Source organism: Rhinatrema bivittatum, chromosome 19 (assembly GCF_901001135.1).
Source record: "Rhinatrema bivittatum chromosome 19, aRhiBiv1.1, whole genome shotgun sequence".
NCBI lineage: Eukaryota > Metazoa > Chordata > Amphibia > Gymnophiona > Rhinatrematidae > Rhinatrema > Rhinatrema bivittatum.
In genome coordinates this window covers 42,955,782-42,976,814 of record NC_042633.1, presented here as the reverse complement: position 1 = coordinate 42,976,814, position 21,033 = coordinate 42,955,782, and the positions used below count along the sequence as shown (strand labels likewise).

The 21,033-nt window shown below is 54.5% G+C and overlaps 1 protein-coding gene across 1 annotated transcript in view; it reads left to right on the top strand.

Annotated features, from left to right (window-relative positions):
* Positions 1 to 20,805, top strand: part of MAST1 (microtubule associated serine/threonine kinase 1) — a 62,550-nt gene extending 41,745 nt beyond the window's left edge. The window contains exons 8-28 of the mRNA XM_029584552.1: positions 1,594 to 1,669; positions 1,880 to 2,089; positions 2,444 to 2,545; positions 5,686 to 5,818; positions 7,034 to 7,101; positions 7,299 to 7,384; positions 8,171 to 8,379; positions 10,405 to 10,543; positions 11,004 to 11,136; positions 11,969 to 12,134; positions 12,296 to 12,397; positions 12,506 to 12,628; positions 13,036 to 13,145; positions 14,131 to 14,294; positions 14,511 to 14,761; positions 15,083 to 15,283; positions 15,834 to 16,063; positions 16,530 to 16,652; positions 17,083 to 17,219; positions 18,274 to 18,461; positions 18,992 to 20,805. Of these exons, the coding sequence (XP_029440412.1) occupies positions 1,594 to 1,669; positions 1,880 to 2,089; positions 2,444 to 2,545; positions 5,686 to 5,818; positions 7,034 to 7,101; positions 7,299 to 7,384; positions 8,171 to 8,379; positions 10,405 to 10,543; positions 11,004 to 11,136; positions 11,969 to 12,134; positions 12,296 to 12,397; positions 12,506 to 12,628; positions 13,036 to 13,145; positions 14,131 to 14,294; positions 14,511 to 14,761; positions 15,083 to 15,283; positions 15,834 to 16,063; positions 16,530 to 16,652; positions 17,083 to 17,219; positions 18,274 to 18,461; positions 18,992 to 20,805 (4,765 nt within the window). The remainder of the gene's footprint in view (positions 1 to 1,593; positions 1,670 to 1,879; positions 2,090 to 2,443; positions 2,546 to 5,685; positions 5,819 to 7,033; positions 7,102 to 7,298; positions 7,385 to 8,170; positions 8,380 to 10,404; positions 10,544 to 11,003; positions 11,137 to 11,968; positions 12,135 to 12,295; positions 12,398 to 12,505; positions 12,629 to 13,035; positions 13,146 to 14,130; positions 14,295 to 14,510; positions 14,762 to 15,082; positions 15,284 to 15,833; positions 16,064 to 16,529; positions 16,653 to 17,082; positions 17,220 to 18,273; positions 18,462 to 18,991) is intronic.
* Positions 20,806 to 21,033: the final 228 nt, after the last annotated feature.

The following is a 21,033-nucleotide window of genomic DNA, read 5'->3' as shown; positions in this document are numbered from 1 at the left end:
GACATGGGATCTCCCCTCAGCCTGGGCTGGAGTCACAGGGGGATACGGGTCCTCTCCTTGTCCTGTACTGATGTCATGAGGTGACATGGGATCTCCCCTCAGCCTGGGCTGGAGTCACAGGGGGATATGAGTCCTCTCCTTGTCCTGTACTGATGTCATGAGGTGATATGGGGTCTCCCCTCAGCCTGGGCTGGAGTCACAGGGGGATACGGGTCCTCTCCTTGTCCTGTACTGATGTCACAAGGCGATACAGGGTCTCCCCTCAGCCTGGGCTGGAGTCACAGGGGGATACGGGTCCTCTCCTTGTCCTGTACTGATGTCACAAGGCGATACAGGGTCTCCCCTCAGCCTGGGCTGGAGTCACAGGGGGATACGAGTCCTCTCCTTGTCCTGTACTGATGTCACAAGGCGATACAGGGTCTCCCCTCAGCCTGGGCTGGAGTCACAGGGGGATACGGGTCCTCTCCTTGTCCTGTACTGATGTCACAAGGTGATACAGGGTCTCCCCTCAGCCTGGGCTGGAGTCACAGGGGGATATGGGTCCTCTCCTTGTCCTGTACTGATGTCACAAGGCGATACAGGGTCTCCCCTCAGCCTGGGCTGGAGTCACAGGGGGATACGGGTCCTCTCCTTGTCCTGTACTGATGTCATGAGGTGACATGGGATCTCCCCTCAGCCTGGGCTGGAGTCACAGGGGGATATGGGTCCTCTCCTTGGCCTGTACTGATGTCATGAGGTGACATGGGATCTCCCCTCAGCCTGGGCTGGAGTCACAGGGGGATACGGGTCCTCTCCTTGTCCTGTACTGATGTCACAAGGCGATACAGGGTCTCCCCTCAGCCTGGGCTGGAGTCACAGGGGGATACGGGTCCTCTCCTTGTCCTGTACTGATGACACAAGGCGATACAGGGTCTCCCCTCAGCCTGGGCTGGAGTTACAGGGGGATATGGGTCCTCTCCTTGTCCTGTACTGATGTCATGAGGTGACATGGGATCTCCCCTCAGCCTGGGCTGGAGTCACAGGGGGATACGGGTCCTCTCCTTGTCCTGTACTGATGTCATGAGGTGACATGGGATCTCCCCTCAGCCTGGGCTGGAGTCACAGGGGGATATGAGTCCTCTCCTTGTCCTGTACTGATGTCATGAGGTGATATGGGGTCTCCCCTCAGCCTGGGCTGGAGTCACAGGGGGATATGAGTCCTCTCCTTGTCCTGTACTGATGTCATGAGGTGATATGGGGTCTCCCCTCAGCCTGGGCTGGAGTCACAGGGGGATATGAGTCCTCTCCTTGTCCTGTACTGATGTCATGAGGTGATACAGGGTCTCCCCTCAGCCTGGGCTGGAGTCACAGGGGGATACGGGTCCTCTCCTTGTCCTGTACTGATGTCATGAGGTGACATGGGATCTCCCCTCAGCCTGTGCTGGAGTCACAGGGGGATACGGGGTCCTCCCCTCAGCCTGGTCTGGTGTTGTAACGTAGGCCTGGGCTAGAGACACAGCTGCGCTGGCTATATCTCTGTTATTACACGCCGCAGGGTCCGTAGGAGCGTAGAGCTGATGCCACACAGTAACATCTCGTCCTGTCTCTCCACAGTCCTGGCCGGTCACCTTCCTCTTATGATAATGAGATCATAATGATGAACCACGTTTACAAAGAACGTTTCCCAAAGGTAAGAGCTGGGGGGGGGGGGGGGGGAGGCAATGGGGCAGAGCCCAGGCTCCGTCAGTTCCCATCTCGCCAGTCCATTGTAGGCAAGGGGGGGTGGGGGGGGGGGGTACTATATCCTGCTTGGTGCCTGATGGTAGGAGCTCGTCCCCTACCTGTGCCCTGTGCTGGGAAATCCCTTCCTCACCTCCGCCTCTCGTGACCTTCTTGGCAGGCCACAGCACAGATGGAGGAGAAGCTGCGGGATTTTGTGGCCACCTTTGCCCCGGAGAGCGTGCTGCCCCTGGCTGACGGCGTGCTGAGCTTCATCCACCACCAAGTGATCGAACTAGCCCGGGACTGCCTGGCCAAATCCCGAGAGGGCCTCATCACCACCGTCTACTTCCTGGAGCTGCAGGAGAACCTTGAGAAGCTACTGCAGGATGTGAGGTCCTCAAGGAGGGGGAGGGGGGGGAGAAAGAGAGAGGAGCGGAGCAGGGGGAGGATGGGGGAGAGCAGTATCCCAGGGAAGAAAGAGGGACAAACGGGATGGAGGGAGTGCCTGCAGGAAGAGAGAGAACGTGGGGGAGATGGAGGGGCTGAAAGAGGAATTGGGGTGAGTGCAGGGATTAGTGTATGGGAGAGGGGATCGGGGTGAATGGGGTGAGGGCGGGAAGTCAGGGAAGGGGTACTTTTTGCCGTGGTGGTTTCCAGTAAAGTTACCTGACTGAGAGTGAGTACGGGAGAGGGAGAGGCGGGTTCTGGGCAGTCACTCATTCTCCCGTGGCTTCTCTCACAGGCGTTCGAGCGCTCTGAGAGTTTGGAAGTTGCCTTCGTGACCCAGCTGATGAAGAAGCTCCTCATAATCATCTCTCGCCCAGCAAGACTCCTCGAGTGTCTGGTGAGTGCTAGGAGACATCCCTCAGGGGCTTCTTGAGTGTCCGGGGAGTGTGAGGCGAGGTCCTTTGGTGAGTACTAGGTGGGGGCCCCTAGTGACCCATTGAGTGTCCAGTGAGTGCCAGAAGGGTGCAGAATTCCTAGACAGGGGAACAGTATATGAATGATCTGGGTGGTGATTTTATACCTGCCTCTCTCACGTGGACAGGGCACATTGTATATATGATCTGGAAGGTGATTTTATACCTGCCTCTCTCATATGTGGACAGGGCACAGTGTATATATGATCTGGAAGGTGATTTTATACCTGCCTCTCTCACGTGGACAGGGCACAGTGTATATATGATCTGGAAGGTGATTTTATACCTGCCTCTCTCACGTGGACAGGGCACAGTGTATATATGATCTGGGTGGTGATTTTATACCTGCCTCTCTCACGTGGACAGGGCACATTGTATATATGATCTGGAAGGTGATTTTATACCTGCCTCTCTCACGTGGACAGGGCACAGTGTATATATGATCTGGAAGGTGATTTTATACCTGCCTCTCTCACGTGGACAGGGCACAGTGTATATATGATCTGGAAGGTGATTTTATACCTGCCTCTCTCACGTGGACAGGGCACAGTGTATATATGATCTGGAAGGTGATTTTATACCTGCCTCTCTCACGTGGACAGGACACAGTGTATATATGATCTGGAAGGTGATTTTATACCTGCCTCTCTCACGTGGACAGGGCACATTGTATATATGATCTGGAAGGTGATTTTATACCTGCCTCTCTCACGTGGACAGGACACAGTGTATAACGTATATGATCTGGAAGGTGATTTTATACCTGCCTCTCTCACGTGGACAGGGCACAGTGTATAACGTATATGATCTGGAAGGTGATTTTATACCTGCCTCTCTCACGTGGACAGGGCACAGTGTATATATGATCTGGAAGGTGATTTTATACCTGCCTCTCTCACGTGGACAGGGCACAGTGTATATATGATCTGGAAGGTGATTTTATACCTGCCTCTCTCATATGTGGACAGGGCACAGTGTATATATGATCTGGAAGGTGATTTTATACCTGCCTCTCTCACGTGGACAGGGCACAGTGTATATATGATCTGGAAGGTGATTTTATACCTGCCTCTCTCATATGTGGACAGGGCACAGTGTATATATGATCTGGAAGGTGATTTTATACCTGCCTCTCTCATATGTGGACAGGGCACAGTGTATACCGTATATGATCTGGAAGGTGATTTTATACCTGCCTCTCTCACGTGGACAGGGCACAGTGTATATATGATCTGGATGGTGATTTTATACCTGCCTCTCTCATATGTGGACAGGGCACAGTGTATATATGATCTGGAAGGTGATTTTATACCTGCCTCTCTCACGTGGACAGGGCACAGTGTATACCGTATATGATCTGGAAGGTGATTTTATACCTGCCTCTCTCACATGGACAGGGCACATTGTATATATGATCTGGATGGTGATTTTATACCTGCCTCTCTCACGTGGACAGGGCACATTGTATATATGATCTGGATGGTGATTTTATACCTGCCTCTCTCATATGTGGACAGGGCACAGTGTATATATGATCTGGATGGTGATTTTATACCTGCCTCTCTCATATGTGGACAGGGCACAGTGTATTGTATTGTATTTCATGTTATTTTACCAACCGCTATTGTATTTTATTTATTGTCATTTTTTATTGCCATTTTTCATTGATATTTATTGTTTATTTATTAATTGTTATTGCATTTATTTTCATTTATTAATTGTTATTTATTAAATGTTAGCATTGTTATATATATATATTTTATTCTGTTTCTTGGATTAACTATGTTCATTGTAAACCGCTAACTTGAAGCGATAGTTACTGTTCATTGTAAACCGGGGTGATATGTATATTATACAGGAACCTCCGGTATATAAATCCTTAAATAAATAAATAAATAAATAAATAAATATATGATCTGGATGGTGATTTTATACCTGCCTCTCTCATATGTGGACAGGGCACAGTGTATATAGGATCTGGAAGGTGATTTTATACCTGCCTCTCTCATATGTGGACAGGGCACAGTGTATATATGATCTGGAAGGTGATTTTATACCTGCCTCTCTCATATGTGGACAGGGCACAGTGTATATATGATCTGGAAGGTGATTTTATACCTGCCTCTCTCACGTGGACAGGGCACATTGTACATATGATCTGGAAGGTGATTTTATACCTGCCTCTCTCACGTGGACAGGGCACATTGTATATATGATCTGGAAGGTGATTTTATACCTGCCTCTCTCACGTGGACAGGACACAGTGTATAACGTATATGATCTGGAAGGTGATTTTATACCTGCCTCTCTCACGTGGACAGGGCACAGTGTATATATGATCTGGAAGGTGATTTTATACCTGCCTCTCTCACGTGGACAGGACACAGTGTATAACGTATATGATCTGGAAGGTGATTTTATACCTGCCTCTCTCTCGTGGACAGGGCACAGTGTATATATGATCTGGAAGGTGATTTTATACCTGCCTCTCTCACGTGGACAGGACACAGTGTATACCGTATATGATCTGGATGGTGATTTTATACCTGCCTCTCTCACGTGGACAGGGCACAGTGTATATATGATCTGGAAGGTGATTTTATACCTGCCTCTCTCACGTGGACAGGACACAGTGTATACCGTATATGATCTGGAAGGTGATTTTATACCTGCCTCTCTCACGTGGACAGGGCACAGTGTATATATGATCTGGAAGGTGATTTTATACCTGCCTCTCTCACGTGGACAGGACACAGTGTATAACGTATATGATCTGGAAGGTGATTTTATACCTGCCTCTCTCACGTGGACAGGGCACAGTGTATATATGATCTGGAAGGTGATTTTATACCTGCCTCTCTCACGTGGACAGGACACAGTGTATACCGTATATGATCTGGAAGGTGATTTTATACCTGCCTCTCTCACGTGGACAGGGCACAGTGTATATATGATCTGGAAGGTGATTTTATACCTGCCTCTCTCACGTGGACAGGGCACAGTGTATATATGATCTGGATGGTGATGTTATACCTGCCCTTTCTTCATTGCTTCTCTTTTTCAGGAGTTTAATCCAGAAGAGTTTTACCATCTGCTGGAAGCTGCAGAGGATCATGCGAAAGAAGGCCACTTGGTGAAGACAGATATCCCTCGCTACATTCTGAGGCAGCTGGGCCTGACCAGAGATCCTTTCCCAGGTACCCCACAGCAAAAAGCTCCACCATATTTCATCACACAACCTCCCAAGCTAGATCACACAGCTCTGCCAGTGCACCTCACTCCTGCCCTGCAGCACCCCCTGCTATTCCAGTACTGAGACCCTCACACACAGCTCTGCCAGTGCACCTCACTCCTGCCCTGCAGCACCTCCTGCTATTCCAGTACTGAGACCCTCACACACAGCTCTGCCAATGCACCTCACTCCTGCCCTGCAGCACCCCCTGCTATTCCAGTACTGAGACCCTCACACACAGCTCTGCCAATGCACCTCACTCCTGCCCTGCAGCACCCCCTGCTATTCCAGTACTGAGACCCTCACACACAGCTCTGCCAATGCACCTCACTCCTGCCCTGCAGCACCTCCTGCTATTCCAGTACTGAGACCCTCACAGACAGCTCTGCCAATGCACCTCCCTCCTGCCCTGCAGCACCCCCTGCTATTCCAGTACTGAGACCCTCACACACAGCTCTGCCAATGCACCTCACTCCTGCCCTGCAGCACCCCCTGCTATTCCAGTACTGAGACCCTCACACACAGCTCTGCCAATGCACCTCACTCCTGCCCTGCAGCATCCCCTGCTATTCCAGTACTGAGACCCTCACACACAGCTCTGCCAATGCACCTCACTCCTGCCCTGCAGCACCCCCTGCTATTCCAGTACTGAGACCCTCACACACAGCTCTGCCAATGCACCTCACTCCTGCCCTGCAGCACCTCCTGCTATTCCAGTACTGAGACCCTCTCACACAGCTCTGCCAATGCACCTCACTCCTGCCCTGCAGCACCTCCTGCTATTCCAGTACTGAGACCCTCACACACAGCTCTGCCAATGCACCTCACTCCTGCCCTGCAGTACCTCCTGCTATTCCAGTACTGAGACCCTCACACACAGCTCTGCCAATGCACCTCACTCCTGCCCTGCAGTACCTCCTGCTATTCCAGTACTGAGACCCTCACACACAGCTCTGCCAATGCACCTCACTCCTGCCCTGCAGCACCCCCTGCTATTCCAGTACTGAGACCCTCACACACAGCTCTGCCCATGCACCTCACTCCTGCCCTGCAGCACCTCCTGCTACTGAAACCCCCTTATATTCCTGCACACTTTCCTCCTTCCCTGCTGTCTTGCCCTCTCCCTGCGGGTGTTTTGCTGTCACTGTATCACTCCGTCTATCCTCTTGTTGCTTCCCAGATGTCCTGCATATAGAGGAACCGGACAGTGGGGGTTCCAACACACCTGAGACCGAAGACTTCACCGAGGTGAGTTGGGAGTGAGCGGCTGGTTAGGAGGTGGACACCGGTTTGCACCTGTCCTGACCATGTATGTGCCTGTTTACATGTGAAATGATCCCGGTACCCCCCTCCACGGGTTTTCCTCTGTCGTTGGCGCACGACTCGAGGTGTCCCTTTTCTCACCCCTACCGCAACCTCACTTTGTCCCGTCCCTCCTCCTCCAGGAACGGGCTGCCACCCCCAAACCCAAGAAACCCCCTGGAGAAAGTGACTTTGACAACATCAAACTGATCAGCAATGGGGCATACGGGTAAGTTGATGATTCCCGGAGCGTTAGACATGGGGGGGGGAGGGGGGGGCGCAATGTCAGTATCTCTGCTTCCTGGTTCTGGACTTCCATGGGACTGACCGCAGGAAGAGGAGGAGGGGGGCTAGAGGGCTAGAGGATTGGCCTGAGAATCGGGGAAGCTCGGGGTTCAAGTTCCCGCTTCTTTCACTGACGATCCCTGTGCAAGGCACTTTATCTCACGTTGCCTCGGGCACCCGCTTAGATAATAAGCTGTTTGGGGCAGGGACTCGCTGTATTATGAATGCTTTGTCCCCGGCGGGGAACATCTGGGGCCAGGGATCAAAGGCATTTGCCAGGTGAAAGGAGGAGCAGGTGGGCTTCCAGGAGGAGGGAACTGCTCACTGCATTTCGGGGGAAAGCACAACCCAGGGGCCTCGAATGGGTTGGGATTGTAAAATCCCGGGCGCAGATTGTTATCAGGTCGAGGTGCATTGTTTCCTGTACACAGATTTATCTGCAGAAAAACGCAGGTGCAAAGGTGGTGGGGTGTGGGGGGGGGGGGGGGGGATGATGAGGAGGAGGAGACGCTTTGAAATCACCTCCTGTGACGCCCGCGACAAAAGTGACCCTGGCGGGTCCCTGGAGAAGGCAGGGAAATGTGACCTGGGATGCGAGGCAGAATTACTTCTCCACGTTCCCTTTGCTCCCCGTTGCCCAGGGCGGTGACGTCTCCCTCTTCCTCCCCCCGCCCCTCTGCTCTGCTCCCTGATTCCTGGAGCAGTAACGCCTCCCCCCTCCATTGCACAGGGCCGTGTACCTGGTGAGGCACAGGGAGACTCGTCAGCGGTTCGCCATGAAGAAGATTAACAAGCAGAACCTGATCCTGAGGAACCAGATTCAGCAAGCGTTTGTGGAGAGAGACATCCTCACCTTCGCTGAAAACCCCTTCGTCGTCAGCATGTTCTGCTCCTTCGAGACAAAGAGGCACCTGTGCATGGTGATGGAGTATGTGGAAGGTAACCCGGAACCAGCAGGGTGAGGAGGGCCAGGGAGTCAGTGGCTGTAACCTGCAGCCTGTGTGTGACAGCCGTCAGTGAGTGTAACCAGGCATCAGTGGCTGTAACCTGCAGCCTGTGTGTGACAGCCGTCAGCGAATGTAACCAGGCATCAACGGCTGTAACCTGCAGCCTGAGTGTGACAGCCATCAGTCTGTGTGTGACAGGCATCAGCGGCTGTAACCTGCAGCCTGTGTGTGACAGCCATCAGCGAGTGTAACCAGGCATCAACGGCTGTAACCTGCAGCCTGTGTGTGACAGCCATCAGCGAGTGTAACCAGGCATCAGTGGCTGTAACCTACAGCCTGTGTGTGACAGCTGTCAGCGAGTGTAATCAGGCATCAGTGGCTGTAACCTGCAGCCTGTGTGTGACAGCCATCAGTCTGTGTGTGATAGCTATCAGCAAGTGTAACCAGGCATCAGTGGCTGTAATCTGCAGCCTGAGTGTGACAGCTGTCAGCGAGTGTAATCAGGCATCAGTGGCTGTAACCTGCAGCCTGAGTGCGACAGCCGTCAGCGAGTGTAATCAGGCATCAGTGGCTGTAACCTGCAGCCTGTGTGTGACAGCCATCAGCGAGTGTAACCAGGCATCAGTGGCTGTAACCTGCAGCCTGTGTGTGACAGCCGTCAGCGAGTGTAACCAGGCATCAGTGGCTGTAACCTGCAGCCTGAGTGCGACAGCCGTCAGCGAGTGTAATCAGGCATCAGTGGCTGTAACCTGCAGCCTGAGTGTGCCAGCCATCAGCGAGTGTAATCAGGCATCAGTGGCTGTAACCTGCAGCCTATGTGTGACAGCTATCAGCGAGTGTAACCAGGCATCAGTGGCTGTAACCTGCAGCCTGTGTGTGACAGCCATCAGCGAGTGTAACCAGGCATCAGCGGCTGTAACCTGCAGCCTGTGTGTGACAGCCATCAGCGAGTGTAACCAAGCATCAGTGGCTGTAACCTGCAGACTGTGTGTGCCAGCTATCAGTGAGTGTAACCAGGCATCAGTGGCTGTAACCTGCAGCCTGTGTGTGACAGCCATCAGCGAGTGTAACCAGGCATCAGTGGCTGTAACCTGCAGCCTGAGTGCGACAGCCGTCAGCGAGTGTAATCAGGCATCAGTGGCTGTAACCTGCAGCCTGAGTGTGACAGCCGTCAGCGAGTGAAACCAGGCATCAGTGGCTGTAACCTGCAGCCTGTGTGTGACAGCTATCAGTGAGTGTAACCAGGCATCAGTGGCTGTAACCTGCAGCCTGTGTGTGACAGCCATCAGCGAGTGTAACCAGGCATCAGTGGCTGTAACCTGCAGCCTGTGTGTGACAGCCATCAGCGAGCGTAACCAGGCATCAGCGGCTGTAACCTGCAGCCTGTGTGTGACAGCCATCAGCGAGTGTAACCAAGCATCAGTGGCTGTAACCTGCAGACTGTGTGTGCCAGCTATCAGTGAGTGTAACCAGGCATCAGTGGCTGTAACCTGCAGCCTGTGTGTGAGAGCTATCAGTGAGTGTAACCAGGCATCAGTGGCTGTAACCTGCAGCCTGTGTGTGACAGACATCAATCTGTGTGTGACAGCTATCAGTGAGTGTAACCAGGCATCAGTGGCTGTAATCTGCAACCTGTGTGTGACAGCCATCAGTGAGTGCAACCAGGCATCAGTGGCTGTAACCTGCAGCCTGTGTGTGACAGCCGTCAGCGAGTGTAACCAGGCATCAGTGGCTGTAATCTGCAACCTGTGTGTGACAGCCATCAGTGAGTGCAACCAGGCATCAGTGGCTGAAACCTGCAGCCTGTGTGTGACAGCTGTCAGCGAGTGTAACCAGGCATCAGCAGCTGTACCTAGTTTGATGTGTGCAGGAGAGATCAGAAACTGTTTTTATCTTCTGTGCATACTTTGCTGGGAAACAGGAACCATTGTAGCACTGCTTATGAGTGCCTGGTTGGCCTCTGTGGGTGCCTCTTGCAGGCCTGCAACTCCATGCTCACGTCTCCTCTCCGTTGCAGGAGGTGACTGTGCCACACTACTGAAAAACATCGGGGCACTGCCAGTGGAACTGGCACAGATGTACTTTGCAGAGACAGTCCTGGCGCTGGAGTACCTCCACAATTATGGCATTGTCCATCGAGACCTCAAACCGGACAAGTATGGACCAACCCTTCCCACTCTTCACAGGGTCAGAAAGTAACTCCCTGCCCCTGACTTTCACAGGCAGTGTAAAAGGGGAGAAAGCTAAGGGCAGGCTTGGTAGATAAAACTAGATCAGCTTTTCGCCTGCTGGCAGAACCCAGGAAGCTGAACCTTTCCTCGGTGGTGCAGTCCCAGGTGTGAGGTCAGAAGGCTCTGGGTTCGAATCCCTGAGGATAAAGGCAGCACGGTGCTGGGGAACACTGTAGTGCAGGCAAGGGTCACTCAGGTGCCCTTCAGTCTCTCTCCCCCTGTGGCTGCCCAGAACACCCAGGGCCTTCTACGTGAATTACTCAGCTGCTGTCAGGAGGTTTACAAGAATCCCATGATCCAGAAGTCCAGGGTGATTTCGCATTCAGTCTCCCTGAGCACCAGCGCTCCCCCTTTCCCCTCTCACCGGGTCCTCTCCCTTCTGCAGCCTCCTCATCACCTCCATGGGTCACATCAAGCTGACGGACTTCGGTCTCTCAAAGATGGGCCTGATGAGTTTGACCACCAATCTGTATGAGGGCCACATCGAGAAGGATGCCCGCGAGTTCCTGGACAAGCAGGTGGGTTCCTCCTGAGAGAGAATGGGGAGGAGAGAACCTTGAACCCTACAAAAAGGGACAGAGATGAGAAAAATCTCAATTGTTTGTATTAATTGTAAACTCAGTGGGAAGAACGAGTGCAGCCAACTGTGGATGGGATGGGCTGGAGATGGGGTTGTTGGTAGTTAGGATGCAGTTGGGATGGGATGGGCAGCAGATGGGTTGGAGTTGTTGGGGATGGATAGGATGCATTGGAGATGGGTTGGAGTTGTTGGGGATGGATAGGATGCATTGGGGATGGGCTGGGGATGGGATTGGGGTTGTTGGGGATGGATAGGATGCATTGGGGATGGGCTGGGTTGGGTCTGCTGTGGATGGTAAGGTGGGTTTGAATTGGTAAAGGAATCATCTGCCATGGGTTAGAACAGTGTGGGCTGGGATGGGTAGAGATGTGATGGGTTGAAGATTGGATGAGAAAAGGTGGGGTGGGGAGGAGATGACTTAGGGTGGTGTTGGATGAAGTTGGGATGAAAGGGGGTGGGGTTGGATGGGATGGAGACGGAATGGGGTAAGGTTGGAGTGGAATGTGTTTGAAGAGTTGGGATGGGGTAGGGTTGGAGTTGGGATGTGGTGCAAATAGAAGGGGTGGGGTTTGATAGGATGAACTTGGCGTGGGATTTGGGATGGATGGTGCAGTGCTTCCGCTCTATCAGGAAGAAACTATGACCAGCGGGGATATAGGGGAGAGGCTGGGGAAGAGGAGGTTTGGGGCAAATGATGAGGAGATGCTCGCACTAAGGGCAGGGAGAGGGTGAAGAGTGGGCAGAGTGACCGGCAGGTGCTGTCCCTGCAGGTGTGTGGGACCCCGGAGTACATTGCCCCTGAGGTCATCCTGCGACAGGGCTACGGGAAGCCTGTGGACTGGTGGGCTATGGGCATCATACTCTACGAATTCCTGGTGGGCTGCGTGCCGTTCTTCGGAGACACACCTGAGGAGCTCTTCGGGCAGGTCATCAGTGGTATGTACATGGGGGGGCTCCTCCTTCTGATGCCTCGCGTCAATGGGCTGGGGGTGGAGGCTGGCGGAAGCTGAAGTCCCCCTACCAAGAGCTTACCGTGGCTTGAAAACTGAAGCAATCTGTGGGTGCACCACGGGCAATCTGTGTTTGTTTTTTTTCAGATGAGATCTTGTGGCCAGAAGGAGAGGAGGCCTTACCCTCCGATGCCCAGCATCTTATCTCAAGCCTGCTGCAGACCAACCCGCTCCTGAGGCTGGGCACAGGTAAGGAAGCTGTGGCACCGATGCCGTCCAAGGCCCATCCATCCCCTCTGCCCCTGCTCTGCTCCGTCTTTCTCTGAGTCTCCCTCCCTCTGTCTCCTTCGTGGCCAGGTGGCGCCTACGAGGTGAAGGCCCACGGCTTCTTTAAGGAGCTGAACTGGAACAGTGTCCTTCGGCAGAAGGCGGAGTTCATCCCCCACCTGGAGTCAGAGGAGGACACCAGCTACTTTGACAGCAAGTGACAGTGACTTTCACTTCCGTGTGCCTGAGCACAAGGGGGCTTCAGCCGTAACATCGCACGCCTATATCACCCGGCTTTCTCAGCCATAGATATAACACAGAAATATTGCATGGTTCTGTCACGGGGTGGTATCAGCCAGCTGGTTGAATAATGCATGCCATAGGCAGACAGGGCTGGACTGAGCTACCTGCAGCTCTGCCGTGGGGTGATGGGAGTGTAACCTCACACACGTACTCATCTAAACATACTAACTGCATGTGGTGAGGAGCGCGGCCCCAGGCTCCAGCAAAGGGACAAGGAGGAAGGCTAGCTTTAACAGATGGAGAAAGGAAACCGGTACTTATCTGTAGGGATGGGGGAAAGGGGGGGCAGACTGCTTACTCTCAGCTTCTCCCCTCAGCTCGCTCAGACAGATACCATCATGTTAACTCCTATGATGAGGATGATACAAACGAAGATGAACCTGTGGAGATCAGGCACTTCTCCTCCTGCTCACCAAGATTCAGCAAGGTGAGGCCACACATCCCCCCACAGTTACTGCGAGCCAGGTGAAGCAGCAGAGCAGGAAGTGCATTGGCAGAGCTGTGTGTGTGTGAGGGTCTCAGTACTGGAATAGCAGGGGGTGCTGCAGGGCAGGAGTGAGGTGCATTGGCAGAGCTGTGTGTGAGGGTCTCAGTACTGGAATAGCAGGGGTGCTGCAGGGCAGGAGTGAGGTGCATTGGCAGAGCTGTGTGTGTGTGAGGGTCTCAGTACTGGAATAGCAGGGGGTGCTGCAGGGCAGGAGTGAGGTGCATTGGCAGAGCTGTGTGTGAGGGTCTCAGTACTGGAATAGCAGGAGGTGCTGCAGGGCAGGAGTGAGGTGCATTGGCAGAGCTGTGTGTGTGTGAGGGTCTCAGTACTGGAATAGCAGGAGGTGCTGCAGGGAATGAGTGAGGTGCATTGGGAGAGCTGTGTGTGAGGGTCTCAGTACTGGAATAGCAGGAGGTGCTGCAGGGCAGGAGTGAGGTGCATTGGCAGAGCTGTGTGTGAGGGTCTCAGTACTGGAATAGCAGGAGGTGCTGCAGGGCAGGAGTGAGCTGCATTGGCAGAGCTGTGTGTGAGGGTCTCAGTACTGGAATAGCAGGGGGTGCTGCAGGGCAGGAGGGAGGTGCATTGGCAGAGCTGTGTGTGAGGGTCTCAGTACTGGAATAGCAGGAGGTGCTGCAGGGCAGGAGTGAGGAGCATTGGCAGAGCTGTGTGTGAGGGTCTCAGTACTGGAATAGCAGGAGGTGCTGCAGGGCAGGAGGGAGGTGCATTGGCAGAGCTGTGTGTGAGGGTCTCAGTACTGGAATAGCAGGGGGTGCTGCAGAGCAGGAGTGAGGTGCATTGGCAGAGCTGTGTGTGAGGGTCTCAGCACTGGGATAGCAGGAGTGAGATGCATGAGTAGAGCTGTGCATATCAGGGCTAGAACTGATCCCAACCTCTCTGGCCTCCTCTCCCCCAATTCGGCATGCAGGTCTACAGCAGTATGGAGCACCTCTCCCAGCATGAGCCCAGGGCAGCCACAGTGACCAAACGTGAGCAGAGCAACAGAAACCGGGAGGAGAAGGCGAGGAAGCGCGAGAGCCTGGGCAGCTTCAGCATGCGTGAGAAGAGCTGGAGGAGCAGCTCCCCGGAGCTGTGAGTAGGCTGCACGGCGAGGGGGGTGGGGTGAGGGGGGGTCCGTGCGGGAGGGCCAGGGAGCCACGCCGTGGAGGGAAACCCGCGGGGAGCCTGGTGTTCCAGCTCCGGCGTGTGCTGGGAAGATGCTGGTCTCCGAGCAAGGACCCCGGGTGTGCGGGTCTGGTGGGGGAGGTCCCTCGCTCACGGAGGGGAGTCGCGTTTTTGTCTCCGCAGGAAGCGCTTCTCGGCCTCCGAGTCCTCCTACACGGAAAGCGACTCCAGCCCGCCGCTCGCCGCGCGCCGCCGGTTCTCCGCCCTCATGGACGCCGCCCGCTTCGCCGCGCCGCTGGAGGACGCCGTGGAGAGCAGGGGGGGAGTCAAGAATGCCTTGGAGGGTGGGACGCCCACGGGACCACATCCACCGGAGCACAAGCTCCCCAAGGAGGGCGAGGTCCTGGAGCACGCCGAGGGCCGCGTGGAAGCAGGTGCGTGACGGGGGAGCGCGCTCGGTGGTGCTGGTTTAGGATTCAGGTTGTGGTAGCTCAGGGCATCCGTCAAGGCAGCTGGAGCACAGATCTCCCCTTACTCTGAAAGTGGGAGAATAGATGGGGGGGGCGGGGGGGGGGGGAGAGAGCTGGGGAGCAGGGAGAAGAGATAAAACACGAGAGAAGAGTGGAGAGAGAGAGAGAGAGAGGGGGACCGGAAGCAGGGACGGGGAGATGGGTCCGGGGCAGGGGGCAGCAGGTGGGGGGGTTAGAGGGATCCCTTGTGATTTCTCTTACCCTGCATCCCCCCCCCCCCTGCAGAGAGAGGAGGCACCGTGGCCCTGCAGCCTCCACGGGACTTGGACCCCACGGCGCCCAGAGCCACTAACGACCTGGTGCTGAGACGAGCCAGGCACCAGCAGCAAATGAGTGTGGAGGCGGCGGAGAAGCGGGTGCCCAGGACGGGGGGGAAGGTCATCAAGTCTGCTTCCACCACCGCCCTGTCTGTCATCATCCCGGCAGGTAAATGTCCAGGCACCCTCCGTCACCCGCCCCCCCCCCCTTCGTTCCATTCCATCACCTCCTCTCTCCCCTCTCCATTTGTGGACCGGTTCTAATCTTCCTCTGGGTGTGATTTGTGTATTGTAAGGGGGTCTGGGGGTGTGTGTATGTGAGTGTGTGTATGTAAATGAGTGTGTGTATGTAAGTGAGTGTGTGTATGTGAGTGTGTGTGTGTGTATGTGAGTGTGTGTGTGTGTATGTGAGTGTGTATGTGAGTGTGTGTATGTGAGTGTGTGTGAGTGTGTCTGTGTATGTGAGTGAGTGTGTGTGCGTGCGTGCGCGTGCGTGCAAGGTTTCTGTTGCATGTCGTATCAGATGTGCTCACGGGACTGCTGATCTGTTCCCTCCACGTCCTACTTAGCAGATTATCCCAGCTCATGTGATCTCTGAATGCTTTCTTTCTCTTCCCTTCCTCTGACTATATATCTTAACCCTCCTTCCCTCTCTCATCCCTTTTCTTTCCTATCCCCCTCATCCCCCTCACTCGGTCTCTCTTCCTTCCTCCCCGCAGTGGAGCAGCACAGCAGTTCACCTCTGGCCAGCCCCATGTCCCCAAGGTCCCTCTCCTCCAACCCCTCGTCACGGGACTCCTCTCCCAGCCGGGACTACTCCCCCGCCGTCACCAGCCTGCGGTCCCCCATCACCATTCAACGCTCGGGGAAGAAGTACGGCTTCACGCTGCGCGCCATCCGCGTGTACATGGGGGACAGCGACGTGTACAGCGTCCATCACATCATCTGGGTAAGGAGCGGCAGCGAGAGGGCAAGGGGGGGGGGGGTGTCTGCTGAGGGGAAAGCAGCAGAATCTCACAGCACCGGGCATTGCCTTCTAGAAATATCCTCTCCCTCTCACCCCCATCCACCACATCATCTGCAACTTAATATTTTGAGTTGTCACCTCTCTGTTTCGTACGTTGAGTTAAGCTGCTCTCTCTGGCTTCACTCACCCTTCCCTCCAGGCCCTCAGGTTATTGTAAACAGATGATGGAGGAGGGGGTAGTGGGGGGGTGGTGGGGAGGTTAAATCCTCTTAAGCCAACATCACCTGGCCATGAAGCATGGTTTTCTGGCTCCCATCTCGAAGCAGCTTTGCGCTTGCTGGGAGGGACGATGACAAGGCCGGGGCCGGATCGGCAGCTCTCGGTGGCTTGCGAAGTGTCCAGTCTTTCATAACCGCCTTTGAATTTTTTTTTTTTTTGCCTTCTCCAGCACGTAGAAGAGGGGGGACCAGCTCATGAGTCAGGCCTCTGTGCGGGGGACCTCATCACGCACGTAAACGGGGAGCCAGTCCATGGCCTCGTGCACACAGAGGTGGTCGAGCTGATCCTGAAGGTGAGAGAAGAGGTCCTGTCCATACCTACCATATATATATATATATATATATATACAGTATATATGGATCACTGGTATAGCTGAGATCCTGAAATGGATCATTAATCCCTGAGGTAACCATGGGGCTCGAGATCCTGAAATGGATCAAGTTCCTGAAGGAAAAGTCCATAAACCATTATTAATCAAATAGACTTGGGAAAGCCACTGCTTATCCCTGAGATAAGCAGCATGCAATCTGTCTACCCTTTAGGATCCCGCCGGGCACTTGTGATCTGTATTGGCCGCTGTTGTAGACAGGATACTGGGCTTGATGGACCTTTGATCTGACCCACTATGGCATTTCTAATATGAATTATTAATCCCTGCGGTTAGGAGGATAGCACTCGTGGTTTTGCAGGTTAAGAGCTTTAATGATCTTCTCTCTTCTCAGAGTGGAAACAAAGTTATGGTGACCACCACTCCTTTTGAAAACACCTCCATAAAAATTGGGCCAGCTCGAAAATCCAGCTACAAATCCAAAATGGCAAGAAGGAACAAACGCACCATGTCAAAAGAAGGACAGGAGAGGTGAGACATGGAAGGGTTAGTGGGAAAAAAAAAGATTGAAAGTCGTATAGAATGAATGAATAGGAAATGAAGTGTGAGGTATGAGGATGATGGATGGATGAGAGCAGCGATGAGGGACGAGAGGAAGGCTGAGGAATGGAGAGAAAAAGGTTAATGGAAGAAAGGATGGATGAGAGGAAGGCTGATGAATGGAGGGATATGAGTTTGATGGAAGGGTAAATGGAGGGATGAGAGGAAGGTTGAATGGAGGACTAGAAGGTTGATGGAAGGATAGATGAAGGGATGAAAGGAAGGTTGTTGTGGAAGAATAGGAAAGGGTTGATGGAGGGCTGAGAGGAAGGTTGGCAAATGAAGGGATAGGAGAAGCTTGATGGAAGAATGGATGGAGGGATGACAGGAAGGTTGAATGGAGGATTAGAAGGTTGATGGAAGAATGGATGGAGGGATGAGAGGAAGGTTGAATGGAGGAGTAGAAGGTTGATGGAAGGATAGATGAAGGGATGAAAGGAAGGTTGACAAATAAAGAGATAGGAGAAAGTTGATAGAAGAATAGATGGGGGATAAGAGGACGGCTGAATGGAGGGATAAGAGATTGATGTAGGGGTGAATGGAGGGATGAGAGGAAGGTTGAATGGAGGACTAGAAGGTTGATGGAAGAATGGATGGAGGAATGAGAGGAAGGTTGAATGGAGGACTAGAAGGTTGATGGGAAGAATGGATGGAGGGATGAGAGGAAGGTTGAATGGAGGACTAGAAGGTTGATGGAAGGATAGATTAAGGGATGAAAGGAAGGTTGTTGTGGAGGGATAGGAAAGGGTTGATGGAGGGCTGAGAGGAAGGTTGGCAAATGAAGGGATAGGAGAAGCTTGATGGAAGAATGGATGGAAGGGATGACAGGAAGGTTGGAAGGTAGAAGAAAGTTGATTGATGAATGGAGGGACGATAGGAAGGTTAATGGATGAACAGGAAAGAGGTTGATGGAAGGTGCTGTCTACAATTGTTTCATCTCCTCTGAGCCTCAGAACGTGTCCTGTCCCTCTCGCCTTCTCAACAGTAAGAAACGGAGTTCTCTCTTTCGCAAGATCACCAAGCAGTCCAACCTTCTGCACACCAGTCGCAGCCTCTCTTCTCTGAACCGCTCCCTCTCATCTAGCGACAGCCTGCCCGGCTCTCCGACACATAGCCTGAACGCTCGTTCCCCCACGAAGAGCTACCGCTCCACCCCGGACTCTGCCTACCTAGGTAAAACCAAGCGCCTGAGAGGGGGGGGGGGGGGCCCTATAGATACAGAAATCCGGTTCATTCCGGGTGCCAGAGCCGTCTGCTCCGTATATAAGTATATTGAATCTATCCACTAGTTTTGTCAGATGTTGACACTCCTTGCCATTTAGATGCATAAAAGATGTGTTTTATGTGTGCAAACGGACGGTTCTAAAATGGACCGGGGCCCAGGGCACGTAACTTAATTTTATGCAGTTTTGCATGCACTGAGGGGCGAAGTTGCAACTTATGTGCACGCCCAGATGTTACCCCCACGCCCTGATTGGAGCAGGTGTAACTTTCTGCGAGATAATTGGTGCACGTACTCGGCCAGTTATCGGAGAATTATAAACTCTGTGTGGCCGCCAGTGTTATAAAATCACCCTCCTTATGTCCGATGCCTGCATAAAGGATTTTTAAAGAAGAACGGAGAGCAGAGGGTGGCTGACTGCCCTGGGCTCGCACTCCCTACAGCAGCGTTGACATTCGTTTCTCGGTTTTGTATCCCTTAGGCGCCTCTTCCCAGAGCAGCTCCCCGGCTTCCAGCACTCCGAACTCGCCTGCCACCCCGTCCCATCACATCCGGCCCAGCACTCTGCACGGTCTCTCTCCGAAGCTCCACCGCCAGTACCGCTCGGCCCGCTGCAAGTCCGCAGGGAACATCCCGCTCTCTCCGCTGGCCCACACCCCCTCGCCCACTCAGTCCTCGCCGCCGCCCTTGCCTGGGCACACAGTGGGGAGCTCCAACACCACCCAGAGCTTCCCGGCCAAGCTGCACTCTTCGCCCCCGGTGGTGCGGCCCCGTCCGAAGAGCGCCGAGCCCCCCAGGTCCCCGCTGCTGAAAAGGGTGCAGTCGGCGGAGAAGCTGGGCTCCCCCCTGACCTCGGAGAAGAAGGCGGCAATGCGCAAGCACAGCTTGGAGGTCTCCCACTCTGACTACCGCAAGGACCTGCACGGGGAGCTTGGGCTGCAGAGCCTGGTGGAGTCGGACGGGGAGAGCCTGGCACCCAGTGAGTCCGGGGCAGTGAAGCAGGTATCCATGAGGAGGATGGGCCGCCAGGAGTCCCCTCTGAGCCTGGGCAATGAGGCCTTACTCACCTGCCGGGGGGATGAGAAGACGGCGAGGTTGCAAGTTGCTCCCGATGACAAAGAGAAAGTGACCAAGGGAAATGGTACAGAGCAGGAGAAGTCAATGGGCTCCTCAAAGACGGGCCAGACGTGCTCATCATCCAGGGCAGAGGGCTCAAACGTGCCCGATGCTAGAGCACCACCTCAAGACTCTCATGGGAAGGGCAACGGAGGGGAGCCAAACGTCTGTCAGCAGGGGAAGGGACAGCAGGACAGTAAAGTGATCGTGCACCTTCAACTCACAAGAACAACCCCAGAGGGAACAAGCGTTGTTAGGACCAGTGATGGACCAACCCTGACGAACTCCACACTTCCCCCGTCGTTACCCCCGGGTGCTTCCAAATCAGAGACGGTCAGTGTAGGCTGTGGCCTCAGGACCCCTGAGCGGGCTCAACACGAGGACAAGAAGGTGGACCCCGGGGACCTCACGAGCAGGAGGCACCAGGAAGTCCAGACAGAGGACACATTTGGGGGCTCCCGATGCCAACCCAAAGTTCTGAGCCCTGTCCAGGAGCATGAAGTAACCCGGAGAGGTGAAGGAGCTCAAGGGGTGGCAGGCATGTCCCCCACGCCCAGCACCCATGTTCCAGTGGCCCCCGAGAGACCTCAAGAGGTGGAGCTTCTGAAACCCAAAGATGCCCACAGGAGAACCACCAGGGAGGCTCGGACAGACCAAATGTGCTCCCCGGCAAAGGAGCAAGAGCTGCTTCTCGGCCAGGCCCCCCCGAAGCCGGCCCCAAACGCTCCTGATTCCACTTTGCCCAGAAGACCGAACAATCTGTCCCCGGAGAGCCTCAAAGGGCAGCAGGAGGGAGCGCAGAAGGAGAGGTGGCTGCTGGAGGCGGTGGAAGAACAGAAAATGGTGCTCTCCTCCGTGGCCAAGGGCAAGCCCCTGCCCTCCAAGTCGTCCCCGGCGCCCCGCACGGAACTCGCCAACCGCACGAGTCCGCAGGACTGCCCCCCCAAGAACGGGCTGGCCCCCCCCCCCATGAAGGAGGCAGGGGGGCTCGAGAGAGCCGCCACGGCAGCGCTGGGACAGAAACCTGGAGACGGCCTCAAGCCGCTGGAGGCGACTCTGAAGGGGCCCCCAGCCCCCGCACCTGCGGTGGGTGCCGGCACGGGGTCTCCAGCGGCCAGGGGGGCGGTCGCCAAGGACTCGACCAGGGCCCGAGCTGAGAGGAAAGGGAGCACGCATTAAGTGGGGGGGGGGGGGGGGGTGGCGTTTCGCACGGGTAGAGATGCAGGGGGAGGGGAGGAGGGGGGGGGGGTAGGTGGTTCTCCTGCCGTAGGAACCTTGTGCAAGTAGAGGGGACGGTGGCCTTGGTGAGAGCCCCTCGTGACGCGTTTGCATGGAGAAGGTGGGATACGGGCATGGGGGCTTTGCGCCTCCCTCGAGTGATTGGGGAGCACCTCAGGGCCCCCCCCC